The following is a 25,076-nucleotide window of genomic DNA, read 5'->3' as shown; positions in this document are numbered from 1 at the left end:
GCATCAAGCCACTGTAGAATGAAGCATTAATGCTTTGCTTTAATTAATTTAATCTCACCTACTCTATTATACAGGACTATGAGTTACAAACAATGACCTACCGGGCCATGGTAGATTCACAGCAGAAATCTCCAGTGAAACGCCGAAGAATGCAGAGCTCAGCAGATCTCATTATTCAAGAGGTAGTTAAAGTGCAGGGAAGAAGAGAGGGGATATAGAAGAGAGGAACAATACCTAAAATATTATATTTATATATTTGTAAGTGGTAGAGTACACATAATAGGAATTGTACCATTTTAACCATGTTTAAGTGTGCAGTTCAATGGCACTTTGTGACTTTACATTGTTGTGTAAACCTGACTGCTGTCCATTTCCAGAACTTTCTTCCTTGTCCCTAAAAAGAAACCCTTACCTAAAGAGTGCATTTTATTGAGGGTTGTAAAAAAATCCTTGGAAGAGCTTTATTCAAGATTAATTATTAAAGGGGTGGGGGGTGAGCCTGGTGGTGGGTATTAAGGAGGGCACGTATTGCATGGAGCACTGGGTGTGGTGCATAAACAATGAATTTTGGAACACTGGAAAAAAAATATTAATTATTAACTGCAGAGAATAACAAATGTACTTTGTCAATTAAATTTAGAGGAGAATTGTTATTTGATATGGTTTGCACAGCAGTAAGTAATAAGCCCATTCCTACCTACTTGCCATTACTGGGCAATTGTGTATTTTACCATCACAAAGGCTATTTAATGTTACAGTTATTAATCAATGTTCATTAAACTCATTTAGAGCCACTGGAGATTATGTTTTTATTGTTTATTTCATTATTTGCAGTTCATGGACCTAAGGACCCGATACACAGCTCTGGTCACCCTCATGACACAATATGTTAAATTTGCTGGTGATTCATTAAAGAGGCTGGAAGAGGAGGAGGTAACAGTTAACTATGAACCACTAACTTAAAGGAACTACAATATGTTTGGGAAAACAAAAAAAGTTTCCATGACAAATTTACATGGATGATGAGTTATTATTTAATTAGGCAATTACAGTGAAAAACAGTAGAGGCCTAGGATTTTTCTGTGTGTTTTTGATTCACTCCAGCAGGAGAACTTTGTTTATTTTCACTCTAAGATGCAGATATTATTAAAGTTAATGTCTGAAATGGCTCTATTTAAATCATGAAATGTTGGCAGTTTGGCAGGATTTTTTTTCAGTTTTCCTGTATTTGAGAAATATACTTCTTTTGAGTAGTATAGTTACTACTATTAAGATGACTACAGAAATACTACTTAAACACGTTGGTTTTATACATTTTAAAGTAATTTACATTTTCAAGGATTTAAAACACAAAAGCCATTAATTTAGAAGAGGCAGGGTTTTGTATAAAATGTTAGTACTTTAAGAATTGTGGAGTTTTTTGTTTTGCTTTTATTGTTTCCCAAAAGGTATGCTGTATGGTAAAAGACCATTTAAGTACCATTATAATTTGGAGGATTTCTGTGCTTTAAGTCTACATTTTAAAAATATGTTTAGAAAGAGTTATTTATAAAAAATATAAAAGGCTGTTGTATTTAATTTTGAAGAGGTTATACTGTGCTTTATTATCTTGAATTGTTTCTATTCCTAACCTCAGAACAGACAAAAATAGTAGACAGAATGCTAAAATAAGTAGGTTGTGGGGCATTAGCCATTTTAAATTAGACTGTTCTTGAACTTCTGAAGATGATTATACTTAGAGTAACTTCATATAACGAGAGAACTAAAACAGTAGTGGTATCTAAATGGTGTTAACTTTCTTATTTTCTACCTGAGTCACTATTTTAGTCTGTTCAGAATTAACAGTTTCCTGCAATGAAATCACTAACCAAGCTAATTGCAAGTCTTTATAACAAGATTCCTTTGTGCTTAGAGAGGAGAATCACAGAATCTGTGATCAAATAATTGCTATACATCTTTCACCTGTAAAAGAGCATCTGTAATTTTTAAAAATATTTTTAGTTTTTGAGAGATATGATTCCACTTAAAATGCTGTGTAGGTCTTTTAAATTCTATATTTAAAAATATGCATTTTCAATTGTATATTTAGTTAAATATAAGCTAAGTCCTTTTCCTCTCTTATAGTGTATCTCTGGTTGCACATAAATGAGCCACTTCCCTTAGTTTATCTGATGAGATAATATACTAAAGTTGATGGAACCAAGAGATTTTTCAAAAAGCCTGGTGTATATAAAAATTATGCTTTTCATCCTTTGAAATATAAAAGATTTATACTGAATTGAAACTCAAAACAAGACCATGCAGAGACTATAACTTAAAATATATAAGAAAACATTAGTGATTGGAAATTCACCACTAAAAGATCATATTAATGGAATGTCTCATATAAAAATACATAGCTCAGTTTTCAGACTCGAGAGTGGTATTCCTGAAACTGAGTCTGCAAAGACTTATACTGGAAATCTTGGTCTGAGAGCAGAATTTTTAATAATAAACATAAAATCAAAGAGGGATACAAATTAATTTGAGAAGAGGAAACAGAATTATAGAAATGGTAGTAGAGTATCTGTAATGGCTGTTAGATAGGTACATTTTCTAATCTGTGATGAGAGAAAAGTACATCAAAAATTAATTGATGAGATCAAAGGACAGGGTGTTTTTCTGGGGGAATAGTTAGAGAAACCTTGAGGAAGTTATTTTTATATGAGTAGATTTGAGATCTAAGAGAAAGAAAATCAGCAATTGGATTAAATTACTTCTAGTAATTTGTGTGGTATTTGCTAAAACATTCAGACTTACCTAGACAATGTGAGATGATTAACAATCACTAAAATGACTGTAATTAAGTACTGAGGGTTCAATAACAAAAATTTTTTCCTGAGAGAGTTTTCATTTTTCTAACCTCACAGCATGAAAGAGAAAAAGTGACATCTTAGTGACAGCTTAGTGACATCTTAGTGACAGCTAAGTTTTAAGGGAGTTTTGATAAGCAATTGAGAAAGACCCAATTAGAAAGTAACTCAAAAAATACTGAAAATATAATGTTTAAGCAGGTAAAATGCTTCAGTGTCACCAGGAGTTCACCCTGATAACAAAATAAAATAGAGCACTAATTTTTGCAGGTTGTGATGAAATTTGTTTTTATATGAACTCTTATTATGGGAAACCATATTTAGGTTAGCAAAGGAAACAACTGAAATTCATATTGAAATTATTGGGGATCAAAAAATTAGAAGAAGGAAAGTAAGGTATATAGTCTGTAGTATAAATTAAATTCTTGAAATTCACCAGAGCCTCTCAACAACAACAAAAAAAATCTGCTATCTAGAATAATTTCTCTACTCCTGTTTACATGGTTCTAATTATGATGATCTTGAGTTGGTGATATGAAACTAATAATCTTACGGTATTAATAAAGAAATTATATTGGAATTCTGCACTAGCCCTGATCATGTAGTCCTCTCGTCAATGCAGAGTGTAGTCCTCCCAGCTGAGATTGATTCTTCTATCAGTTGAAAAAATTTTTTTCTTATATTTTATTCTGTACATTGGAGTTGACTCCTTAAGTATATTTTTACAAAGATTTATGTTTAACAAATATCTTTATATTTATGGAGTATCTAAAGGTACTTGTCAAAGTGGATTTGTATGAGGCATATCATTAACAACAACAACAAGATCTGTGAGTATATGAAGCACACCTTTTCTAAAGTGCCCAGGGACTATACCTGCCTTTGCATTAGCAGCTCTGATTATCATAATTGTCATAATATGGCAAGTATAAATAAATAAGGAATTCAACTTTAGAAATTACACATTTTTATATAATTTCCCTCCTTACCCATATGAGGTATTATTTCTTGACTTGACTCTTTAAAGTGGTACCAAAATTCTATATTTTGTTTCTTTCACTAAATGAAACAGATGTATCATTTTATTTTTATATATTTTTAAAAAATATTTATTTTAGAGAGCGAGAGAGTGAGCATGAGTGGGAGGGGTAGAGGGAGAGAGATCCCTCAAGCTGCCTTCCCACCGAGCACCTAGCTGGAAGCAGGGCTGGATCTCACCACCCTGAGATCACGACCTGAGTTGAAACCAAGAGTCAGGTGCTCAAATGACTGTGCCACTGAGGTGCTCCCCCTCCTTTTCAAAGATTTATTTGTTTATCTTAGAGAGAGAAATATTTTAAATCTCTGTTGGGCTAAGTATTGAAAATTGAATTTGTAAGTGTCATTCGGTTTCTGTATGTTTTTAGCTTGTAAGATGGAGTTGTGTGGGAGAACAGGAAGGGGGCTGCTGTGAGTTCTATTCCCCATTGGTCCCTCACCCATTATGTGAGATTTCAAAACTCACATAATTGACCTCTCTGTACCTCAGTTTCCTCATCCATAACGGGTCGGGGTCCTGCTGTATCTTTTGTAAGATCCCTCATTTCTTGCTGTCAAATCCTGAGCTAGCTAATTTTTAAAATAAAATTATTCCTGAGACACCAAAAAAAAAAAAAAAAATCATTTGGCCTAGCCAACATGACACAAAAGGGGTTTTTGTTTTGTTTTGTTTGTCCTCTCTCACTGCTGACTTTCTGAAGCTTCGTCTCTGAAGAAGGTGGTGGTGCCGGTGGCAGTGCTGGTGACGGGAGTGGTGATCGTATTTGTTCTGCTTTTGGTTTCCCTTGTTTTTATAAGCATTTTCATGAGCATCGCTTCAGGTTTTTAAAGATAAATTTGAACAGGACAGGTTTGATGCTTGTAAACATCTCTTGTAGATTAAAAGATGTAAGGAGACTTCTGAACATGGGGCATATTCAGATCTGCTTCAGCGTCAGAAGGCGACAATGATTGAGAATAGCAAACTTACGGGAAAAATAAGCGAGTTGGAGAAAATGGTGGCTGAACTAAAGAAACAAAAGTCTCGAGTAGAGGAGGAACTTCCAAAGGTCAAGCAGGCTGCAGAAAATGAATTGAGAAAGCAGCAGAGAAATGTAGAAGACATTGCTCTGCAGAAAATCCGGGCTGAGAGCGAAGCCAAGCAGTACCGCAGGGAGCTGGAGACCATCGTGAGGGAGAAGGAGGTTGCAGAGCGGGAGCTGGAGCGGGTGAGAAAGCTCACGTTGGAGGCCGAGGCCAAAAGAGCGGCGGTGGAAGAAAACCTTCTGAACTTCCAGAACCAGTTAGAAGAGAACACCTTTACAAGAAGAACCCTGGAAGATCATCTCAAAAGAAAAGATTCCAGTCTCAATGACTTGGAGCAACAAAAAAATAAGTTAATGGAAGAATTGAAGAGAAAGAGAGACAATGAGGAGGAACTCTTGAAGCTGATAAAGCAGATGGAAAAAGACCTCACGTTTCAAAAACAGATAGCAGAGGAGCAGTTAAAAGAAAAGCAGAAGATTGAATCGGAAGCAAGAAGAAAAATAAGTGAAATTCAGTATTCATGTAGAGAAAGTGCGTTGCCACAGGCCACGTCATACAGAGGAGTCGCAGGTCTTCAGAGAGAGCAGGACAGACAGAAAACAGAGGAACTCAAGCAGCAGGTTGATGAGCTAACAGTCGCCAATAGAAAGGCTGAGAAAGACATGAGAGAACTGAAGTATGAACTTAATGCCCTTCAGCTTGAAAAAACTTCATCTGAGGAAAAGGCTCGTTTGTTGAAAGAAAAATTGGATGAAACCAATAACACGCTGAAGTGCCTTAAGTTAGAGTTGGAAAGGAAGGATCAGGTAGAGGAAGGGTATTCCCAGCAACTCAGAGAACTGGGTAGGCAGCTGAACCAAACCACAGACAAAGCCGAGGAAGTCATGCAAGAAGCTAATGACCTTCGGAAAATAAAGCACAATTATGAAGTAGAATTAGAATCTCTTCAACAGGAGAAAGGGAAACTGCAAAGAGAAGTAGACAGGATCACTAAAACCCATGCTATAGCTGAGAGGAATATTCAGCATTTAAATTCACAAGTTAATTCTTTCCAGGCTGAGAAGGAATCCTCTAATGAAAGAATACGATTCTGCCAGAGAAAGTCAGATCATCTCAAAGAACAATTTGAGAAAAGCCATGCACAGCTGCTTCAAAATATTAAAGCTGAAAAAGAAAATAATGAAAAAATCCAGAAGCTTAATGAAGAATTAAAGAAAAGTAATGAGTGTGCAGAAATGCTAAAACAAAAAGTAGATGAGCTTACTAGGCAGAATAATGAAACCAAGTTAATGATGCAGAGAATTCAAACTGAATCAGCAAACGTAGTTTTAGAGAAACAAGCTATCCAGCAAAGGTGCGAAGCCCTGAAAATTCAAGCGGATGGTTTTAAAGATCAGCTACGCAACACCAACGAACACTTGCATAAACAGACAAAGACAGAACAGGATTTCCATAGAAAAATTAAATGCCTAGAGGAAGACCTGGCCAAAAGCCAAAATTTAGTCAGTGAGTTTAAGCAAAAGTGTGACCAGCAGAACATCATCATCCAGAACACTGAGAAGGAAGTCCGGAGTCTGAGTGCAGAGCTGAGCGCCTCCAAAGAGGAAAAGCGACTAGGGGAGCAGAAGGTACAGCTACAGCAAGCTCAGGTGCAGGAGTTAAATAACAGGCTGAAAAAAGTGCAAGATGAACTGCACTTAAAGACGATAGAGGAGCAGATGACCCACAGAAAGATGGTTCTGTTTCAGGAGGAATCAGACAAGTTCAAGCGCTCAGCAGAGGAGTTTCGGAAAAAGATGGAAAAGTTAATGGACTCCAAAGTTATCACTGAAAACGATATTTCAGGCATTAAGCTTGATTTCGTGTCTCTTCAGCGAGAGAACTGCAGAGCTCAGGAGAACGCTAAGCTCTGTGAGACAAATATCAGAGACCTTGAAAGACAACTTCAGCAGTATCGCGAGCAAATGCAACAAGGGCAGAATGTGGAAGCAAATCATTACCAGAAATGTCGGAAACTTGAAGACGAGCTGGTAGCCCAGAAACGTGAAGTCGAACGTCTGAAGCAAAAGATGGATCAACAGATAAAGGAACACGAACATCAATTAGTTTTGCTCCAGTGTGAAATCCAAAAAAGGAACCCAGCCAAAGACTGTCCCTTCAAACCAGATTTTGAGATGACAGTAAATGAGTGCCAGCACTCTACGGACGTGCCCTCTAGGACCACAGGGCAGCTTCACCCTGCGACCCGGTCTCCTCTGCTGAGACGGAATCAAGACCCACAGCCTTCGGAAGAAAAATGGCAGCATCGGGGTGTTGAGCAAATACCAAAGGAAGTCCAGTTCTGGCCTTCAGGGGGTCCACTTGAGAAAGAGAAAAGCCAGCAGTGTTACTCTGAGTATTTTTCTCAGACAAGCACCGAATTACAGATAACTTTTGATGAGACAAACCCTATTACAAAACTCTCTGAAATTGAGAAAATAAGAGATCAAGCTCTGTACAGTTCCAGACCACCGGTTAGGTATCAAGATGGCAAGTGTGAAATGGACCTGGCGAAACTTTTGGCCCCCTTGGAGGTATACTCTGGATTCTGAAACCTTATCAGCTACTTCATGCCAAGTTTCCTCTCTTATTTCCTTTCTCAGCTAGACTAAAACTTTTTAAACAAGGTTTAAGAGATTGGCTCTTTGTAGTTCTGACAGAAAATTATGCTGTAGTTTTCTAGGGATTGGCTTGAATCTTTACTACAAATCCTCATTCTTTAGTTTTTAAATGGCTGAGATTAAATACATAGATGTAATAGTGTTACAGTTATATTTATGGTATTCTGTTCTGAAGAATTTTTTTTTTTTTTTTAAAGCTAGAGAAGCTAAGCAGTTCACTTTAATTTTTGAAGTTTCTTTGGACAAACTTCATCTCAAGTCTTTTAAAATGTACCTTTTTAAAAAAAAATTATTTTTAAGTAATCCCTGTACCCAATGTGGGGCTTGAACTTACAACCCTGAGATTAATTTACCCATGTCCTACCCACTGAGCCACCCAAGCTCCCCTAAACGTACCATTTTAGTACCTTGATTGTCATCTAAAGTAGACTTCAGACTCTCAAAATACCATTACTTGTCCCTGACCCCTCTTTGGTTTGAAAATTTTCCTCTCTCTACTTAACTTTCATTATCGTAGGAATTACGTTTGGATTAAGGATGGGTAAAGTGACGTAATGTCCTTTAGATGATTTTAATGTCTCATAAATTCCTGTTACAGATAGCTCAGAACAAGCAGTATGATATGCACACAGAAGTCACCACATTAAAACAAGAGAAGAGCCCAGGCCCCAGTGCCGAGGAATGGATGCTTGGAGGGTGCAGAGCACCTGGTGGACTCCAGAGAGATTTGCTTAAGAAAGGCTCAGAACCAGAGACCTTCCAGAATGTGGATGGCGATTACACGTGTTCAGTTAGGGATGATGAATTTAAATTCCAGGGGCTCCGGCGCACTGTGACTGGTAGGCAGTTGGTTGAAGCCAAGCTTCTGGATGCAAAAACAGTTGAGCAGCTGCGACTTGGTCTCAAGACTGTTGACGAAGTTCAGAAAACACTTAGCAAGTTTTTGACAAAAGCCACCTCCATCGCGGGGCTTTACCTAGAATCCACAAAAGAAAAGATTTCCTTTGCCTCAGCAGCCAAGAAAATCATAATAGATAAAATGATGGCTTTAGCTTTTTTAGAAGCTCAGGCTGCAACAGGTTTTATAATTGACCCCAATTCAGGTCAGACATACTCTGTTGAAGATGCAATCCTGAATGGAGTTATTGACCCCGAATTCAAAATTAGGCTCCTTGAGGCAGAGAAGGCAGCCCTGGGATATTCATATTCTTCTAAGACGTTGTCAGTGTTCCAAGCTATGGAAAATAGAATGCTTGACAGGCAAAGAGGTAAACACATGTTGGAGGCTCAGATTGCCAGTGGGGGAGTCATTGACCCTGTGAGGGGCATCCGCATTCCTCCAGAAGTTGCTGTGCAGCAAGGCTTGTTAAATAATGCCATCCTACAATTTTTACACGAGCCATCCAGCAACTCAAGAGTCTTTCCTAATCCCAACAACAAGCAAGCTCTCTATTACTCCGAATTACTGCGAATGTGTGTATTTGATGTAGATTGCCAGTGCTTTCTGTTTCCCTTTGGGGAGAGGAACATTTCCAATCTCAATGTAGGCAAAACCCATAGGATTTCTGTAGTAGATACTAAAACGGGAGCAGAGCTGACTGCATATGAGGCTTTCCAGAGAAACCTAATTGAAAAAAGTACCTACCTAGAGCTTTCAGGGCAACAGTATCAGTGGAAGGAAGCCACGTTTTTTGAATCCTACGGGCATCCTTCTCATATGCTGACTGATACTAAAACGGGGTTACAGTTCAATATTAATGAAGCTGTAGAGCAGGGAACTGTGGACAAAGCCTGGGTCAGAAAGTATCAGGAAGGGCTCATCACACTGACAGAACTCGCTGATTCCTTGCTGAGCCGGCTGGTTCCCAAGAAGGATCTGCACAGTCCTATTGCCGGCTACTGGCTGACCACCAGTGGGGAAAGGATCTCTGTCCTAAAGGCCTCCCGCAGGAATTTGGTTGACCGGATTACTGCCCTCAGATGCCTTGAAGCCCAAGTCAGCACGGGGGGGATAATTGATCCTCTCACTGGCAAAAAATACCGGGTGGCAGAAGCTTTGCATAGAGGCCTCGTGGACGAGGGGTTTGCCCAGCAGCTGCGACAGTGTGAGGTAGTAATCACAGGGATTGGCCATCCTGTCACTAACAAAGTGATGTCAGTGGTGGAGGCTGTCAATGCAAATATCATAAGTAAGGAAATGGGAATCAGATGTTTGGAATTTCAGTACTTGACAGGGGGGTTGATGGAGCCACAGGTTCATTCCCGGTTGTCAATTGAAGAGGCTCTCCAAGTGGGCATCATAGATGTTTTCATTGCTACGAAACTCAAAGATCAGAAGTCCTATGTCAGAAATATAATATGCCCTCAAACGAAAAGAAAGTTGACATACAAAGAAGCTTTAGAGAAAGCTGATTTTGATTTCCACACAGGTCTTAAACTCTTAGAGGTGTCCGAACCTTTGATGACTGGGATTTCTAGCCTCTACTATTCTTCATAAAAGGACGTGTTTAAATAACTTTGCACAGGGCTGATGCTCTCCCCTTCATGTGGTCTGTCCAGAGCATGACCGGATCAGTTAAATACACAGCCTAGCGATTATGTCATCTACTCAGAGGACTGTTAATCTCTTGAGGCCTGGAAATAGGTGACTGCTTAGGAGAGAGAATAATTTTTAAATTGAAAGTAACAGATTATTCACTGTTCTTCAGAATGGTTTCCTTTAGCTTTTAGGTTAGTGGTTTTGTTTTGGTTTTGTCTTGATCTTGCCGACACTAAAATAAAGGTATTTTACCTAGAATATGGAGTAAGCTTGATGAACGCCAGCAAGTTTATAGCATCTTTTCTTCAGAATTCTTCATTGCGGGATAGATCCAGCCAGACGTTAGGGCTCACATTTTTAAAATGATCCGTTACATTTGCTGAAAGAGTACTTCAGAGGGCACCACGGAATCAAAGAGAAGGATGTAAATTTTTCCCCTTCGCCCACCTCATCTATGAAGCTACAGTGTTTTTCTCCTTGGAAAGGGAAGAGGTTTCCAGTTTTTCTTGCATTATAACCTTTACATAATAAATGTTTACCACAGTCTTCCATTTCCACATAGAGTCTATAATTAAAAGTAGCATTATTGTGTTAGAAGAAGGGGAGAGATATTTCTTCATTCTGTATATTTTTCATATGTGTGTACACATTCATGGTTCATTCCGATTTCCATTTTGATACTTTTCTGTCTAGACCACTGTGATTGTAATGCTAATGCAAAGGCAGAATTCAAAGATCTTCTAGTGCTTCATGAATAAAATTGAGTTTTTTTAATTTGTCTATATTGATAGACCAGCTGGGAGGTTAGACTGATCATTCTAGAGTGTCACAGCTTTCTTTGCTACCATAAACATTGTGAAGTACATCTGCCATGTGATGTGATAAACATGGTTCAGTGAATGAATAAAATGCTCAGTATACTGTGTGTGATTAAAACATATTTTTACATTCTTATTTTCTCTGGAAAGGTCCATTTAACAGCTCAAACATTTACTGGAATATATCTTTCTTTCTTTCTTTTTTTTTTTTTTTAAAACCACTCACACTTGTCAGAGGTCACTGGAAGAAGAAAAGAAAGAACATGTTGAAAAAGCCAAAGAATTACAGAAATGGGTATCAAATATCAGCAAGACATTGAAAGATGGTGAGAAGGGTGGAAAATCTACCTTCTCTAAACAAAAGGTATTCGCTGAGGTTCTGGTTAAATAATAATAATAGTGGGTAGAATTTACTGAATTGACAGAACCTAAAAAAATTGTAGGCAGTTATAATGAGGGTCAGAGAGGTTAAGTAACCTGTCCAAGGAATCACAGTTTGTAGCAGAAGGAAGTATCTCTGCTTACAGAGCCTGAACTCTATTAGTCTTACTGTTGCTGCTCCTAGTGGTTAGATCTGCTTCTTGATTATCATGAAGAGAGTTGCTAAGGCGCTGAGTCATTCTGTTTTGTGCCCAGAGTAAACCCACGCACTCTTTATAGTAAAACTATGTGGTCTCATTCTTAAAAAGGTAAACGAAAATGTTCAAGAACAAAAGAAATACAAAAGGGGGTATTAACATTTTTGAGGATTTCATGTACTTTCCTGGGTCTTTGTCTTTTACAAAAAGTCAATCACTGGAAATTCTAGATTCTTTCCCTTACCTAAGTGAATTCTTTCACGCTGTGGGCTCTCTTCTGTTCCCCAGCTGCCTGGCTGCCGTTGAATAGCCAGCTCATGAGGTGTTAGTGCCCCGTGATGTCTGTTGGACAGTACCGTGAGAAGCTCTTTGGGTGTTGTTGAGCTAAGGTCCAGTGTTGATGCTCATCAGTAACAACACTGGAATTGAGGCTGTACTAAAAAACAATAAATTTCCACTAAATTAAGCAATATTTTTCCTCAAATACTTTTCCTACACTTGCCCCTCTGCCTCTGCCCTGACTTTTGGAAATAATGGGGTCATCATTAGCTTCCTTTTCTCGCTCTGCATCAATGTTCACTGGTCATCAGTTGAAACAGACATTGTTGACATAATTAAATAGGGGGAAACTTCAATGTCTTATCTAATTTGGGCTATGATATCAGGCAGATGTAACTGAACGGGGCTCCCCATTGGAGAAATTTGTAGACCTGAATGTATACTTGAATTAGTATTCATTTGAAATAGAGCCATATTAGTTCATGGTCCTATATACTGCATTTCCTATTAGTGTGGAAGAAATCAGAAGTTGGAAAGCAATTACATTTGGTGTTTTAAACTCCAAACCTTCAAAGTAACTTTGTGCCAATATTTAGTTTAAAATACCCTATCCATCTTACCCCACCCCATCAGATAAGGCAAGAACTAAAGTAGGAATACAAACTTTAGGAAGGATTTCTTGGGAGAACAAGTTTCTTTTGAGAGATGTAGATTACAAAGCTTGGTATTTTCTTATTCTGCAGTTTTATAAATTCCCCAAAACTTTACTAAATCCACTTTAGATCTAGGAGACCTAAAAGTAGGCAGACACTTTCAAAATGCAGATCATCACCTAAATTATAAATCTCTAATAAATGTTTGATGGTCTTTCTATTAAGTGAAATTTAAGGTACTTTGATAGAATAATGTGTGTTAAAAATCAGTATGGCCTCATGATTACCTATAATCGTGAAAAATAGACTTTAAGTTGACTCTGTTCTGAATGAAGTCCATTGGGGGAAAATACACCTTTTCATTTGCCTATCACTTCCTCTCATTTCTGCTCCTCTAAAAGGGTGGCAGTCAGTTTCTGAAATAGAGTATTCAGAAATGATACGTTGAGACATTAGGAGAAAATGTTACAACTTCTTGCTTTTCCTCAGATCAGTTTCATTCCCATGTCACCAATGAATTTTGCAAATCTTAGAAATGATTTAACCTTGGTCTGCAGATCTACAGACTCATGCTTTCACCATAACTTTTTCAAAAGGAGCAGGGCATGCAGGAGCTTGGGGGAGGCCAGATACTCTTATGGAGCAGTGGCCCATGTTCATGGGTTTTTGAGTGCTGCACCACACAAGGATGACACTGGGCCAGTGAAGAACCTCTGGACATGCGGGATAATTAGGGCAGCCTTAATTCACAGTTGGGCTGTGACAAATGCAAGAACCACGTACTGCTGTATTACCACTTCCTAATGGAAATGGGGGAATTATGGTTAGAGAGAGAGAGAGAGAGAGAGACTTCTCTTAATCTTTATTCTAGATAAAGTACTCTTCTTATCCAGGCTTGCACACTGATAATAACTGACTGGTTATTAACTTGGGCCACCCAGAAAGTAGACCCATCACTTGGGTCTTAATTAAAACCTGATTAGTTTTTAATAATTACTATTTTCTAGTCTTTATGAGGGGAGAGTTTGAGTACGTTTTCTTAACCTTGCAGATTTCCAGTGAAGAAATATCAACCAAAAAGGAGCAATTATCTGAAGCACTTCAAACCATGCAGCTATTTTTGGCAAAACATGGAGACAAGTATGTTGGTTTTCATTAGCTCTTTTATTTAAAGTAGAGAAGTTGTCTTCATGTTAAGCAGAGCAAAAGCTGGTAAATTTTAATTGAGATTTTAAAAATCAAACTCAGAAATTTATTTAATACACAGTTATAAACTTAGCAATATGATAGTTACTTTTAGTCACTTACAGTCTTTACCAAAATCCTAAATGTAGCTATTATACGCTATATTAGTGATTAAAAAAAACAGGTTCCAAAATGTTAAGAGTGGATAGCTAGTGAGTGGTAAAGATTCGAAGCCAAGTTTTAATTCTAAGTAGTACTTTCTATGACTTTCTATGACTTTACTTTTTGGAAAATATATATGAATATCTTCATTTTGTTTGCTGAGACTTGTGATAACCTGGTTGCTCATATTGTGGTCTTACTTTATCTAACAAGGTACTTCATGTATTTAAGCCAGTGCCTCAGGCGGGAAAAAAAACTATCCTTTTCTAAAATCCTTTTTGGGGCTGTCCCCAAGATTATGCCACAATGACTTTGTATTGTACCTTAGAGAATCAGGTTAATTTCCTTGTTAATTTCATCTTTATTCATGCTTCAGTTTGAACAAGTTTCTTCTTGAGTCATGCTATCATTCTGTCCCACTTCCATGTTGGAGCTGACACTTGAATATTTTCCCCTGTTGGATAACAGTGTTGTTATTTTAGAAATGTGTGTGTATGCTAGAGAAGTGCTCATGTGTTAGTTTACAGCCTTCTCTCCGTCTCTTTCTCAGGCGAGGGAAGGATTCCTGGATGTGTAAGGGCCATCCTTAAATTTTATACACATTCTGAGACTTGAGCGATCTGTAAATGAAGTTTTGTTTCACTTTACGATCATGTGCTTGTTTGGAAAGGGATTTTACTTTACAAAATCATTGAGCCTAATGTGTTGTCCGTATCACTTGAAGACTTGCGAATCTCTTTTCATGCTTTCTGGTTACTTTAGAATGACAGATGAAGAAAGAAATGAATTGGAAAAACAAGTGAAATCTCTTCAAGAAAGTTATAATTCTTTCTTTAGTGAATCTCTGAAACAACTACAAGAATCACAAACCTTAGGAGATAAAAAGGTAGAGGAGAAGGTAATATAATTTATTTAAAACATGAAGCTGTTTCAAGAGTCTTAGTTTTATCGCATGGTTGTAGAAATGTATGTCAGTGATAAATGACCTTGAATTTGTGTACATGGAAAAAATGTGGATGGAGTTTATCTAAGTATTTAGAGATTTCAGTGTTGTTTATTAAATGCAGTCTTACACTTGCTGTCATCAGTTTCTGTGACATCTTAATCTCTGCCTTGCATGGTAAAAGAAAAGAATCATTCATTTTCTAACTCTTCTCTTTAAAAGCCATTCTTCTACTGCTGTATTAGGTATTTTACTATATAAATATGATGTTATAAAATAGCTTCAACTCATCTTTAAAGATGACACTAGAGTGTTATGCACTAGTTTCATTTTCAGAGATAATTGTGAGATTTACTGGAGGAATACTGGGCCATTTGTTATAGTGATGATGCCCTAGCATCTTCTTAAAATGTAACAGGAATCACTTAAAATTTGGCCTGTCTTTAAACTTTTGAAACTCGACAATACATATTCACAATATTCAACATAATATTCGGTGTTGAAAAAGTTATCTTTGTATTCAATTCCCTTACTCCCTGGAATACTATACACAGTATTTGTCACATTTTGGGGGTATGTAACAATTTTTCTGGTTCATTAGTTTTTTACTGTCTGCAAAGAAGTCTGTATGCTGTAAACATCAATAGCATGGGGTTTGGTACTCTCTTTCATGTCAGTCAACTAATCTCACCCAATTGCAGAGAGCATGATTTGCCTTCTTAGGTATGTGTTCTGTTTTCTCACTATCATCATTTACTCTGTTGTGTCCTCACTAACCTTGTTAATGTACACAATATTAAGTTTTCAATTCACAGATGCATGTTGTTTTCAAAGCTTTTATCACATCCTGTGCTGTTGAATAGATCACTGACATAGATCACTTGTGCATTTGAGCTGCCTAACATTCACAGCATTGCTGCGCCTTGGTAAGTAGAGGATTTTTATGTTGAAGTGTATTTATTTCTTAAAAAAATGCAAACTAAGTTTCATGAAATTCTGCCCACCCTTGGGTCACCAACTGATCTGAGAATTTTCTGTTCTCTTTTCAGCTGGATAAAGTGATTGGTGGCACCGTTGATCAGACAACTGGAGAAGTACTTTCCGTCTTTCAGGCCGTTTTAAGAGGCCTTCTAGACTATGACACAGGAATCAGGTTGCTTGAGACACAGCTAATGATTTCTGGTCTCATTTCACCAGAATTAAGAAAATGTTTTGACCTCCAAGATGCTGCAAGTCATGGCCTTATTGATGAGCAAGTTTTGTGCCAACTCAAAGAACTAAATCAAATAAAGGAGATCATTTCTACTATATCATCTCCCACAATTCCAGTGCTGGAAGCTTTGGCCCAAGGCATGATATCAGAATCCATGGCCATCAGAGTTCTCGAGATACTGCTCTCCACAGGCTTTCTAGTCACTCCAGCCACAGGAGAACAGTTGACCCTGCAGAAGGCTTTCCAACAGAACCTGGTTTCCTCAGCACTATTTTCTAAAGTCCTGGAAAGGCAAAACACATGTAAAGATCTTATTGACCCCTGCACTGCTGAGAAGGTGTCTTTAGCAGATATTATACAAAGAAGTATTTTACAGGAAAACACTGGGTTGCGGCTTCTACCTGTGAGACCGCAAGAAGGAGGCAGAATAACATTAAAATGTGGAAGAAACATAAGCATTTTAAGGGCAGCTCATGAAGGTCTTATAGACCGTGAAACCATGTTTCGGTTATTAGGTGCACAGCTTCTTTCCGGGGGTCTCATCAGTTGCAGCTCTGATCAGAGAATGACCGTTGAAGAAGCTGTGGCAGAAGGGGTGATTGACAGAGACATGGCTAACAGTATTCTCACATATCAGGTTCAAACAGGTGGAATCATCCACTCAGACCCTCCTAAACGTTTGACGGTGGACGAAGCGGTCCAGTGTGATCTAATTACTTCAAGCAGTGCTCTTTTGGTCCTAGAGGCTCAGCGAGGCTATGTTGGACTCATTTGGCCTCACTCTGGTGAAATATTTCCTACATCGTCTTCCTTGCAGCAAGAATTGATTACAAATGAATTGGCATACAAAATCCTGAATGGCAGGCAGAAAATAGCTGCTCTTTATATTCCAGAAACTTCTCAAGTCATTGGTTTGGATGTTGCTAAGCAGCTGGGAATTATAGATAATAACACAGCATCGATTTTGAAAAATATAATGCTGCCTGATAAAATGCCAGATTTGGGGGGTTTAGAAGCTTGTAAAAATGCCAGAAGATGGCTCTCTTTCTGTAAATTCCAACCATCCACAGTCCATGATTACAGGCAGGAAGAGGATGTTTTTGATGGAGAAGAGCCGGTGGCAACTCAGAGCTCAGAACAAACTAAAAAATTATTTCTGTCTTATTTGATGATAAATAGCTATATGGATGCAAACACAGGGCAGAGACTCTTGCTGTATGATGGAGACTTGAATGAGGCTGTTGGGATGCTGCTGGAAGGCTGTAGTGCAGAATTTGAGGGCACACCCATCAAAGAATGTCTTGATACCTTAAGACTCCCTGGTGTTTTTCTGAATAATGCTCCAAGTGAAGAAAAGAATGACAGGTTAGCTTCGCCGAATAGTTTTGGTACATGGCATTGTAGAGAACCTAAGCATAAAGAAATCCCTGAAGACAGAAAGCATGCCATAGATGAAGAGTTTAATGAAATGGGAAATAACATTACCAGTAGTGAATTCTGTGAGTCAGAAAACCTGGAAAATAGAATAGCAACTGATCATATAGTCAGGACTTCATCCAGTGTGTGTGTTTCCAATTCTGCATCCTATTCAGCACAGCCTGGGCTTGTAGCAGTTGGCATGCTTAGACAAGACTCTGAAGGCATACTTAAAAACAGTGAAAATCAAGGTCAAGTTGGAACAAGTGAACATGTCGGTGAATGTAGTCATTCTAAAAATATTCAAAACTTTGCAAGTGATTCGATAACAAATCCTATTATGAGATCAAAAACTAGTATGATCTGTGACTTGAATGAAAAAGAGAATGAAGGTAATATAAGCAGGGAGTTGACAATCTTTGACTATTCTCCCAGGCTGAGTGCCTTGCTAAGTCATGATAAATTGAGGAATGACCAGGAAAGCCTTAACGACATACCTACCCTAGAGAGCAATGGAAATAAATGTGAAGACTCCACATCGCCCCTCAGTGACCAAACCAAGCTGTCAGGTCAACGAATGGGAGAGACTTTTCAAGAGCAGTTTCTGGGAATTGCAGCGATCAATATCAGTTTACAGGGAGAACGCTCTCAACAGAAACCTGTAAATATAGGAGACAGTCCTCCTCTGGTCCAGTCTTGCGATGATAAATGTATTTCAGAAACTTATGGCGAAGAGGAAAAATTGGGTGCTGCCTCTTCACAGAAACCTGAAGACAAGCCATCTGGGTCCAAAATGGAAGAGGACACCTGTGCCATGACCCCGCAGGGCTCATCTTCTGTCTGCAGCCCACTGCTGCTTGAAGGAACTGTTGGTGCTGGCGACTATGAAACATCACTTCTGGATGATCAGCCAAGTGTGACAGAAACAGACACTGACAGTGAAGATGATTTTTATGATACTCCCATGTTTGAAGATGACGACCATGATTCTCTGCTTCTGGAAGGGGACGATCGTGATTGTTTACAGCCTGAGGACTATGCCACACTGCGAGAGGAAACTGATGGGGCTGCTCCCTCTGGGGATGGATTTTATGATATTTCAAGAGAGAATGGAAGTTCTGTGATAGCCCAGGGGGCACAGGTTGACAGCCTAAGTGTGAGGGGAGGCCCAGAGTCTCCCCAGGGTGTTCTCATGGCTACCGAGAATGCTGGAGTCGATCTTGGTGAGAGAATCCATTCAGGTTCAGTTGGCTCACACGAGGGCAACGGATCATTGCTGGAAACTGTATCAGAAAGGGAATGCTCAAACAGCCTTGAAGGTGATGAGTCTGAGTCATCAACTGATTATGAAATTGGAGAAAGAAAAGAGAGCTTTAGTGCCTCGTTAAAATTTGATGACACTGGGTGTTGGAGAGGGAGAACAGAAGAACATATAACTGGACAAGATTTTACATCTGAAACTGAGCAGTTAGATTCTATGCAAAGTGAAGAAAGTTATGGGGATTATGTATATGACAGTGATGATGATGATGATGATGGCGATGATGAAGAAGGAGTAGAAGGTGACAGTGAGGAGCCCTGGTGCCAGGATAAGCCTGCAGATACAGATAGCCAGTTGCATGCCACTGCAGTAGGTGAAAAGGAAAACACTCAGGACAATCAGAGTGTTAATGAAAGACTTCTCCTGGATAGAATGCACAACTGCAGTTCTTTAGAAAACCAGCAAGGTGTAAATGCTTTACAGCTAGAATCAACTAGTAAAAGGAGCTTGGTTATGGAAAGAAGCAACCTTCAAGAATATACAACTGAGGTTGTTGGAAAAAGCCCAGAAAATCCGTTGAATCATGAGCTGGCCCTTAAGGATATATTGTTGCCAATCACTAAAGACGCTGAATCAGAAGACATCTTTGGCTCGGGAGCTATTTTACACAATACTGATACCTGTTCAACTTCTGAAGTAGATAACGATCTAATGAACCTGAAGATTAAGTTGATCGAAGGGCCAGAATCTACTGACTCTGTGAAAGGTGGAGATCCATATTCCAAGAATGTGACCCTTCCAGTCTGCTCATCTTTTGATGCTATCATTTGTTCTGAGCCCGATTTAATGGGAAAGCCTGCTGAGGAAAGCCGTCTGTCATCCATAGCCTCTGTAACTGCCAAGGAGCATCAAGGAAATGAAAGAGGTGTAATTGTAAAGGAAGGCGACCAAAGCAGTATACTGACAGAAGACAAAACGCCAGTTCATAAAGTGTGCTCAGGTAAAGGAGAGGTGCAAGGAGAAGGTCTACAAGAAGATAATAGGTATCTTGGACTTTTGTCTAATGAAAGTACGATGGGGAGTCTTGCTTTAGGTAATGACCAGTGTCCATTTCCACAAATCACAGACAGTGAAGAACATAATCAGAAAGGAGGCCTGAAAAAAGTAAGTGTAACTCTTAGAGATGAACCAGAGAACCCACAGACAGTGGTATGCGAAAGTCCTGTTCAGTTTGAGAATCTTGAAGAAATATTTGACTCCTCAGTTTCCAGAGTGATCGGTGCTGACATGACTTCAGACATTCTGTTGTCCAAAGGGGATGCAAGTACTGAGAGAGATTCATTCACTGATGGGCCTAAGAAAGACTCTGACCTGTTCACTTATTTAAAACATTGTACCAAAGATGTAAAAGCAAAGGATGTCTCAAAACCCAGTGAAGGTATCCCAAGCTGTGTTCTAACAGCTTCCCCTGCTGTGAAGGGGCACGTACAGTTCGGAGTAAATGATGTAAAAGAGAAGACAACTCTTACCCAGGAAATCTCACCTCTAAATGAGATGGCCCAACAGAGTGGTCCTTGTACTAAAGAAAGTGCCTCAGAAGGGGGAACAGGAATTGCTCAGTTCACACCAGAAAGGAAGGAAAGCACACTGTCAATCTTACCTCTTAGAAGTGTGGAAGACCAGGGGGAAAATAACAATTTTGTGCCACCAGAATTCTGCACAAATGGAATAAGAAATGGTAACTCCAGGAGCCCTTTAAGCACAGCCTGCTCATTATCAGAAATTAACAGTAGGGTGGAAATAATTGAGCAACAGCAGCAAAAGGAACACACCTTGTCTCTAGGACTCCAAGAAAAGGAGGTTCAGTTTCCTGAGTTATCTCAGGTATTTGTTGAGGATGTAAAGGATATCTTAAAAAGTATACTGGAAGAAGGCCCTATGAATCCTCAAGAGGTTGAAGAATCTTCAGTCTGTGCAGACACCAAAACTTTACTTCAAAACTTAATTAAAAGAGTTAGCACATCACAGTTGGCAAATGAAGCATCTGGTGTGCCCAGTGACTTTGAAGTTGGTGACTGTTCTGGGGTTTCCCCTGTGAATAACTCACCAGAACTGAAAGCAGAGAGCAGCAATGATCCCTTCTGTATTGCAAATCTGAAGTCTGAGCTTCTCCTTGATATACTTGGGCAAAATCAGTATAAGCAGAAAATTACTGGAGCATTTGAATTGATAAAAGAATTAACCCAGATGGAGTATGAGCTAGAGAAAAGAGGTATAACCTCTAAAGTAGCTCCATTGCAACTTGAAAATATTTTCTACAAGCTGCTGGCTGACACGTACTCAGAGAAGGTGGAACAGGTCTGTGACTTGAATAAAAAATCACCCGCTACTCCTGAGATGGTGGATGAAAAGTCACACATTCTTGATGATCTTAAAAGCAAAGAAGAAAACCATTGTTCCCTTAGTTCAAAAAATATAAAAGATATTAGACTAGAAAGTTCTACTGTGTGTACATCAGCATTGCCAAGCGATGAGAAGCTGGGGGACCTATGCAGTGATACCCCAGACCATTTGGAAAGTATTTCAGGGTCAAAAGGAATGATGTCTGGAGATAGCTCAGTGGAACAAGTAAGTTGATTTTACATTTTTATATGGCAGTAGCTGCATGAAACATTTGGGAATAACCCCATATATTTTATTTGCTTTAAAAAACAATGTAAAGGCTATTGAATTAAAATGTCCAAATTTGTGTTTAGTTTTCCACTGAATTACAGCAGTGTTCACAGCACACATCAAAAATGCATGAGTATTTGGCTTTACTTCAAGATATGAAGCCCCCTTTAGACAGCCAGGAGTCTCTGGATAATAATCTGGAAGCTTTGAGGAACCAACTTAAACAGTTAGAGGTAAGAACTGTCCACTGCCTGTTACGAATGGTTGTCAGCTGGTGTTAACTTGGAAAAATGAGCATTGGGCTTTACTCTTACATTTAGAATGGATTGTGATTGGTGTTTTCACTGAATGGTTCTGGGATATCTGTTTTTCACAGACATTTGAATTGGGATTGGCTCCAATTGCTGTTCTTTTAAGAAAAGACATGAAGTTGGCAGAGGAGTTTTTAGAGTCTCTTCCCAGTGACTTCCCCAGTGGACAGCTGGAGGAATTGAGGACTAGCCACCAAAATTTGCAGTCTGCTTTCTCTTCCCTCAGCAGTGTGTCTTCAGAAAGAATGAAACACGTCATGCTTGCAATTGACTCCGAAATGGTAGGCATCGAAGCATTTCACGCCACGTCAGAATTTGAGTTTTGAAGAAAATTTGATTATTTGAAAATTTAGTCATTAGATGAAGTCTTTTTTGTTTTAATACTGCTAGGGCCTTGAAACAGAGCCAGTTTTTTAGGAATTTGAAATTTGGTAATTGAAATGAACGCATGATTTTATTTTCTAGTCTAAACTAGCAGTTTCCCATGAAGAATTTCTACAGAAACTGGAGTCTTTCTCATCTTGGATATCCGAGAAGAGCAAGTCTGTGAAGGATGTTGAGATTGTGAATGTACAAGACGCTGAACATGTGAAGAGAAGTTTGGAATTTCTCAAGGCAAGTATTAAAACAAATTAGATAAAGTACATTTAAAAACCTCCAGGTTTAATTTAACAACTGTTTACAGGAACAATCATGACTGCTAAATCTTAAAGGGTTATTTCCTTCCTTGTCTCTAAGAGATGTTTGTTCATAACTAACACAACCATAAAATAATCACATCTTACGGTTATCATTCTGATGCTTTCCCAACTGCCTTATCAGTGCCTTACCACCACTGACATCTTAAGATTTATATTCATGTATGTATTAGTCACAGAAATATATAATTGTTAAATTAGTCTTAAAAGTACATCATAGTTCTTAACTTGAATAGCATGCCTCATGAATGAATCTTAGGCTCCTGGCCTGAGTCAGAAAACTGAAATTGTAGTTCATTGAATTTATGTTTCAGATTCCCCATTGGCTCATTTATGTGAAACCACAATTACATGGATATTGTCAATATTAACAAGTAATATTTTAATGTTTATTTTCCCCTTTAACATGCCAAATCTATGTAAGTTTGGGTCTTTATCTTTTCTTACAGTTACATTTTAAATGTGATATGGAGGCAAGATTAAAGTATTAAAATATTAAAATATAAAAAGATTAAAATATTCTTAGAGGAGGGACACCTGGGTGGCTCAGTCGGCTAAATATCCGACTCTTGATTTCGGCTCAGGTCACGATCTCAGGGTTGTGAGATCGAGCCCCTCTTTGGGCCCTGCACTCAGCAGGGAGTCTGCTTGAGATGCTCTCCTTCTCTGTCTGTCCCTCCTCCTGCACACTCTCTCTAAACAATAAGTTAGAGAAATTAAAAAAAAATTCTCAGAGAAATTATCTTCCCATATAATACTAAGTACCATAGTATTTAAATAATTTCATCATTACCATCCACTATCAGGTGCTGAATAGATTTTTGACTAACCGAATCATGAAAACATGTCAGTAAAACCTTGAGTCCCTGATAGAAGAAGGATATTTTTAAATATTATCAATACAAGTTTCATATTATGGCTTACTTCCCATTTTATAACTTGCACTGTTTTGTTCACAGAACGTGTTAAAAGACCTTGGACACACCAAAGTGCAGCTGGAGGCCACTGCCCTTGATGTGCAGTTCTTCATTTCTGAGTGTGCACAAGACCTGTCTCCCAGCCAAAGCAAACAACTCCTGAGGCTCCTAAATACCACTCAGAAGTGTTTTCTTGATGTGCAGGAATCAGTAACTGCCCGGGTAGAGCACCTAAAGTCTCAGTTACAGCTAGAGCAAGATCTTGATGATCAGAAGGTTTGCCTTTCTTTGTGGAGCTGGAATTCTTTGTTTTTAGTTCTTTTGTGTGAAACCTGTTATGTGGATACCCCAGGATCCAGAAAGGCAGTTAGTGGACAGGGTATAAGGGAGAGATGCTGGAATATATAAGAATATTATTTTCCACAAGAATGCTATAGTTTATTTTAATTTTTATGACTCCCTGAAACCACCATTTTCAAGTGGGAGTCTTGATTTTTGGGGGGGAATGGGAAATATGGATGCGCTCAGATTTTGATAAATTGATGAACATATGGACAAAGAAGAGTAAGGTATCTTTTCGCACTGGGAGGAAGGAGGGCACAGCAGCACGGAGCATGGGCTCTGGAGTCAGAGTGGCTGAGCTCACCTCCCAGCTACCCTCAGTCATGTGTGACCTAGGGCACATCACTCAATCATGGTTTTCTCAGTGGTAAATATGAAATAGTAACCGTGCTTACCTGGTAGTACTGTGAGCACTAATAAAAGAATGACTATAGAACATATAGTACTTTACTTGCCTGACATGTGTTGGGCTTCTAGGAAACATGATCAGTGGCTATAAGATGCATAACTAGTGTATAAATGGTAGGAAAAGGAAAGGTGCGAGTATTAGTACTGATTTACCAAATTAATCTCTTGATCGAGTGAATTATATTAGAGTGCTACATCTAATACCAGTAATGAGCAGAGGGGTGGCAGTGGAATTAGGCACAGTAATTAAGTAAAAACATTGCATGCAGTGCTCCTTTTAGTTTTTCTTGAAGCCCCTAGGCGTTGTCTTCCGCATGATAACCCAAGTACACATAGCAGATACGTTAACAGACAAACCACAACTAACTTCTGTTTTGATATCCTTTTGCAGAATTAATTGTGTGTGTCGCAGGTTTCGAGAGCTTAAGAACATGGAATGTTCCTTCCTGTGGGTCAGAAGCTCCATCTCTTACCCATATGCATGGCCAGTATTCTCCTGAGCAGTTTCATCCGAACATGAGCTCCTTCTTTGTATACGGGACATGCTCTTACTTTCTGTGTCACCTTGCTCCATATGTACCCCACTGCTATCATGTTTACAGCATACACAGAAAAACTTGAAAGATATGTTCTGATTTTGCAGTTAGAACTCGTACAATGTGCAGAACTTGCAAAATGTGTTCTCATAAGGAGGAATCACAATAGTGAGTTTATGACCACACATCTAAGGTGCTTTGGTTTTGCCCTGTTTAGATGGTGGCAGAACGTCAGCAGGAGTACAAAGAGAAACTCCAAGGAATATGCGATCTCCTCACCCAGACTGAAAACCGCCTCATTGGTCACCAGGAAGCCTTCGTGATTGGAGATGGCACAACTGAGTTAAAGAAGTATCAGTCCAAGCAGGAGGTAAAATTTGGTTTTGCATCAGCAGCTTTCTGTTGATACTAATAGTATTATTAGCAAGTCATGTCAGCTATTCTGAGCCAAGGTGAGCTTTCAACTTGATACTAAGAGTTACATTTCCAGCTTCAAGAAAGCCAATAATTTTCTTGACTGGTGTTGGTGAGATATTGAGGGAAGGCGCTGTAAAGGAGGTTGCTAATA

The 25,076-nt window shown here is 38.8% G+C and overlaps 1 protein-coding gene across 20 annotated transcripts in view; it reads left to right on the top strand.

Annotated features, from left to right (window-relative positions):
• DST (dystonin) overlaps positions 1-25,076 on the top strand; it is a 475,119-nt gene that overhangs the window by 322,540 nt on the left and 127,503 nt on the right. For 14 of the 20 annotated variants that reach the window (XM_032340325.1, XM_032340326.1, XM_032340306.1 and 11 more), the window contains 11 exons: positions 75-182; positions 835-933; positions 11,169-11,297; positions 13,495-13,583; positions 14,553-14,688; positions 15,783-21,251; positions 21,380-21,529; positions 21,673-21,888; positions 22,073-22,222; positions 23,265-23,498; positions 24,726-24,878. In XM_032340325.1, the coding sequence (XP_032196216.1) occupies positions 75-182; positions 835-933; positions 11,169-11,297; positions 13,495-13,583; positions 14,553-14,688; positions 15,783-21,251; positions 21,380-21,529; positions 21,673-21,888; positions 22,073-22,222; positions 23,265-23,498; positions 24,726-24,878 (6,933 nt within the window). Of the gene's footprint in view, positions 1-74; positions 183-834; positions 934-4,768; positions 7,490-8,174; positions 11,107-11,168; positions 11,298-13,494; positions 13,584-14,552; positions 14,689-15,782; positions 21,252-21,379; positions 21,530-21,672; positions 21,889-22,072; positions 22,223-23,264; positions 23,499-24,725; positions 24,879-25,076 lie in introns of those variants that run through there. The other 6 variants (XM_032340319.1, XM_032340320.1, XM_032340322.1 and 3 more) reach the window with 2 other exon arrangements.

This window comes from Mustela erminea, chromosome 4 (genome assembly GCF_009829155.1).
Source record: "Mustela erminea isolate mMusErm1 chromosome 4, mMusErm1.Pri, whole genome shotgun sequence".
NCBI classification, from domain to species: Eukaryota; Metazoa; Chordata; class Mammalia; order Carnivora; family Mustelidae; genus Mustela; species Mustela erminea.
The sequence above is the reverse complement of the archived record's forward strand: the minus strand, read 5'-3'. Positions and strand labels throughout refer to the sequence as shown.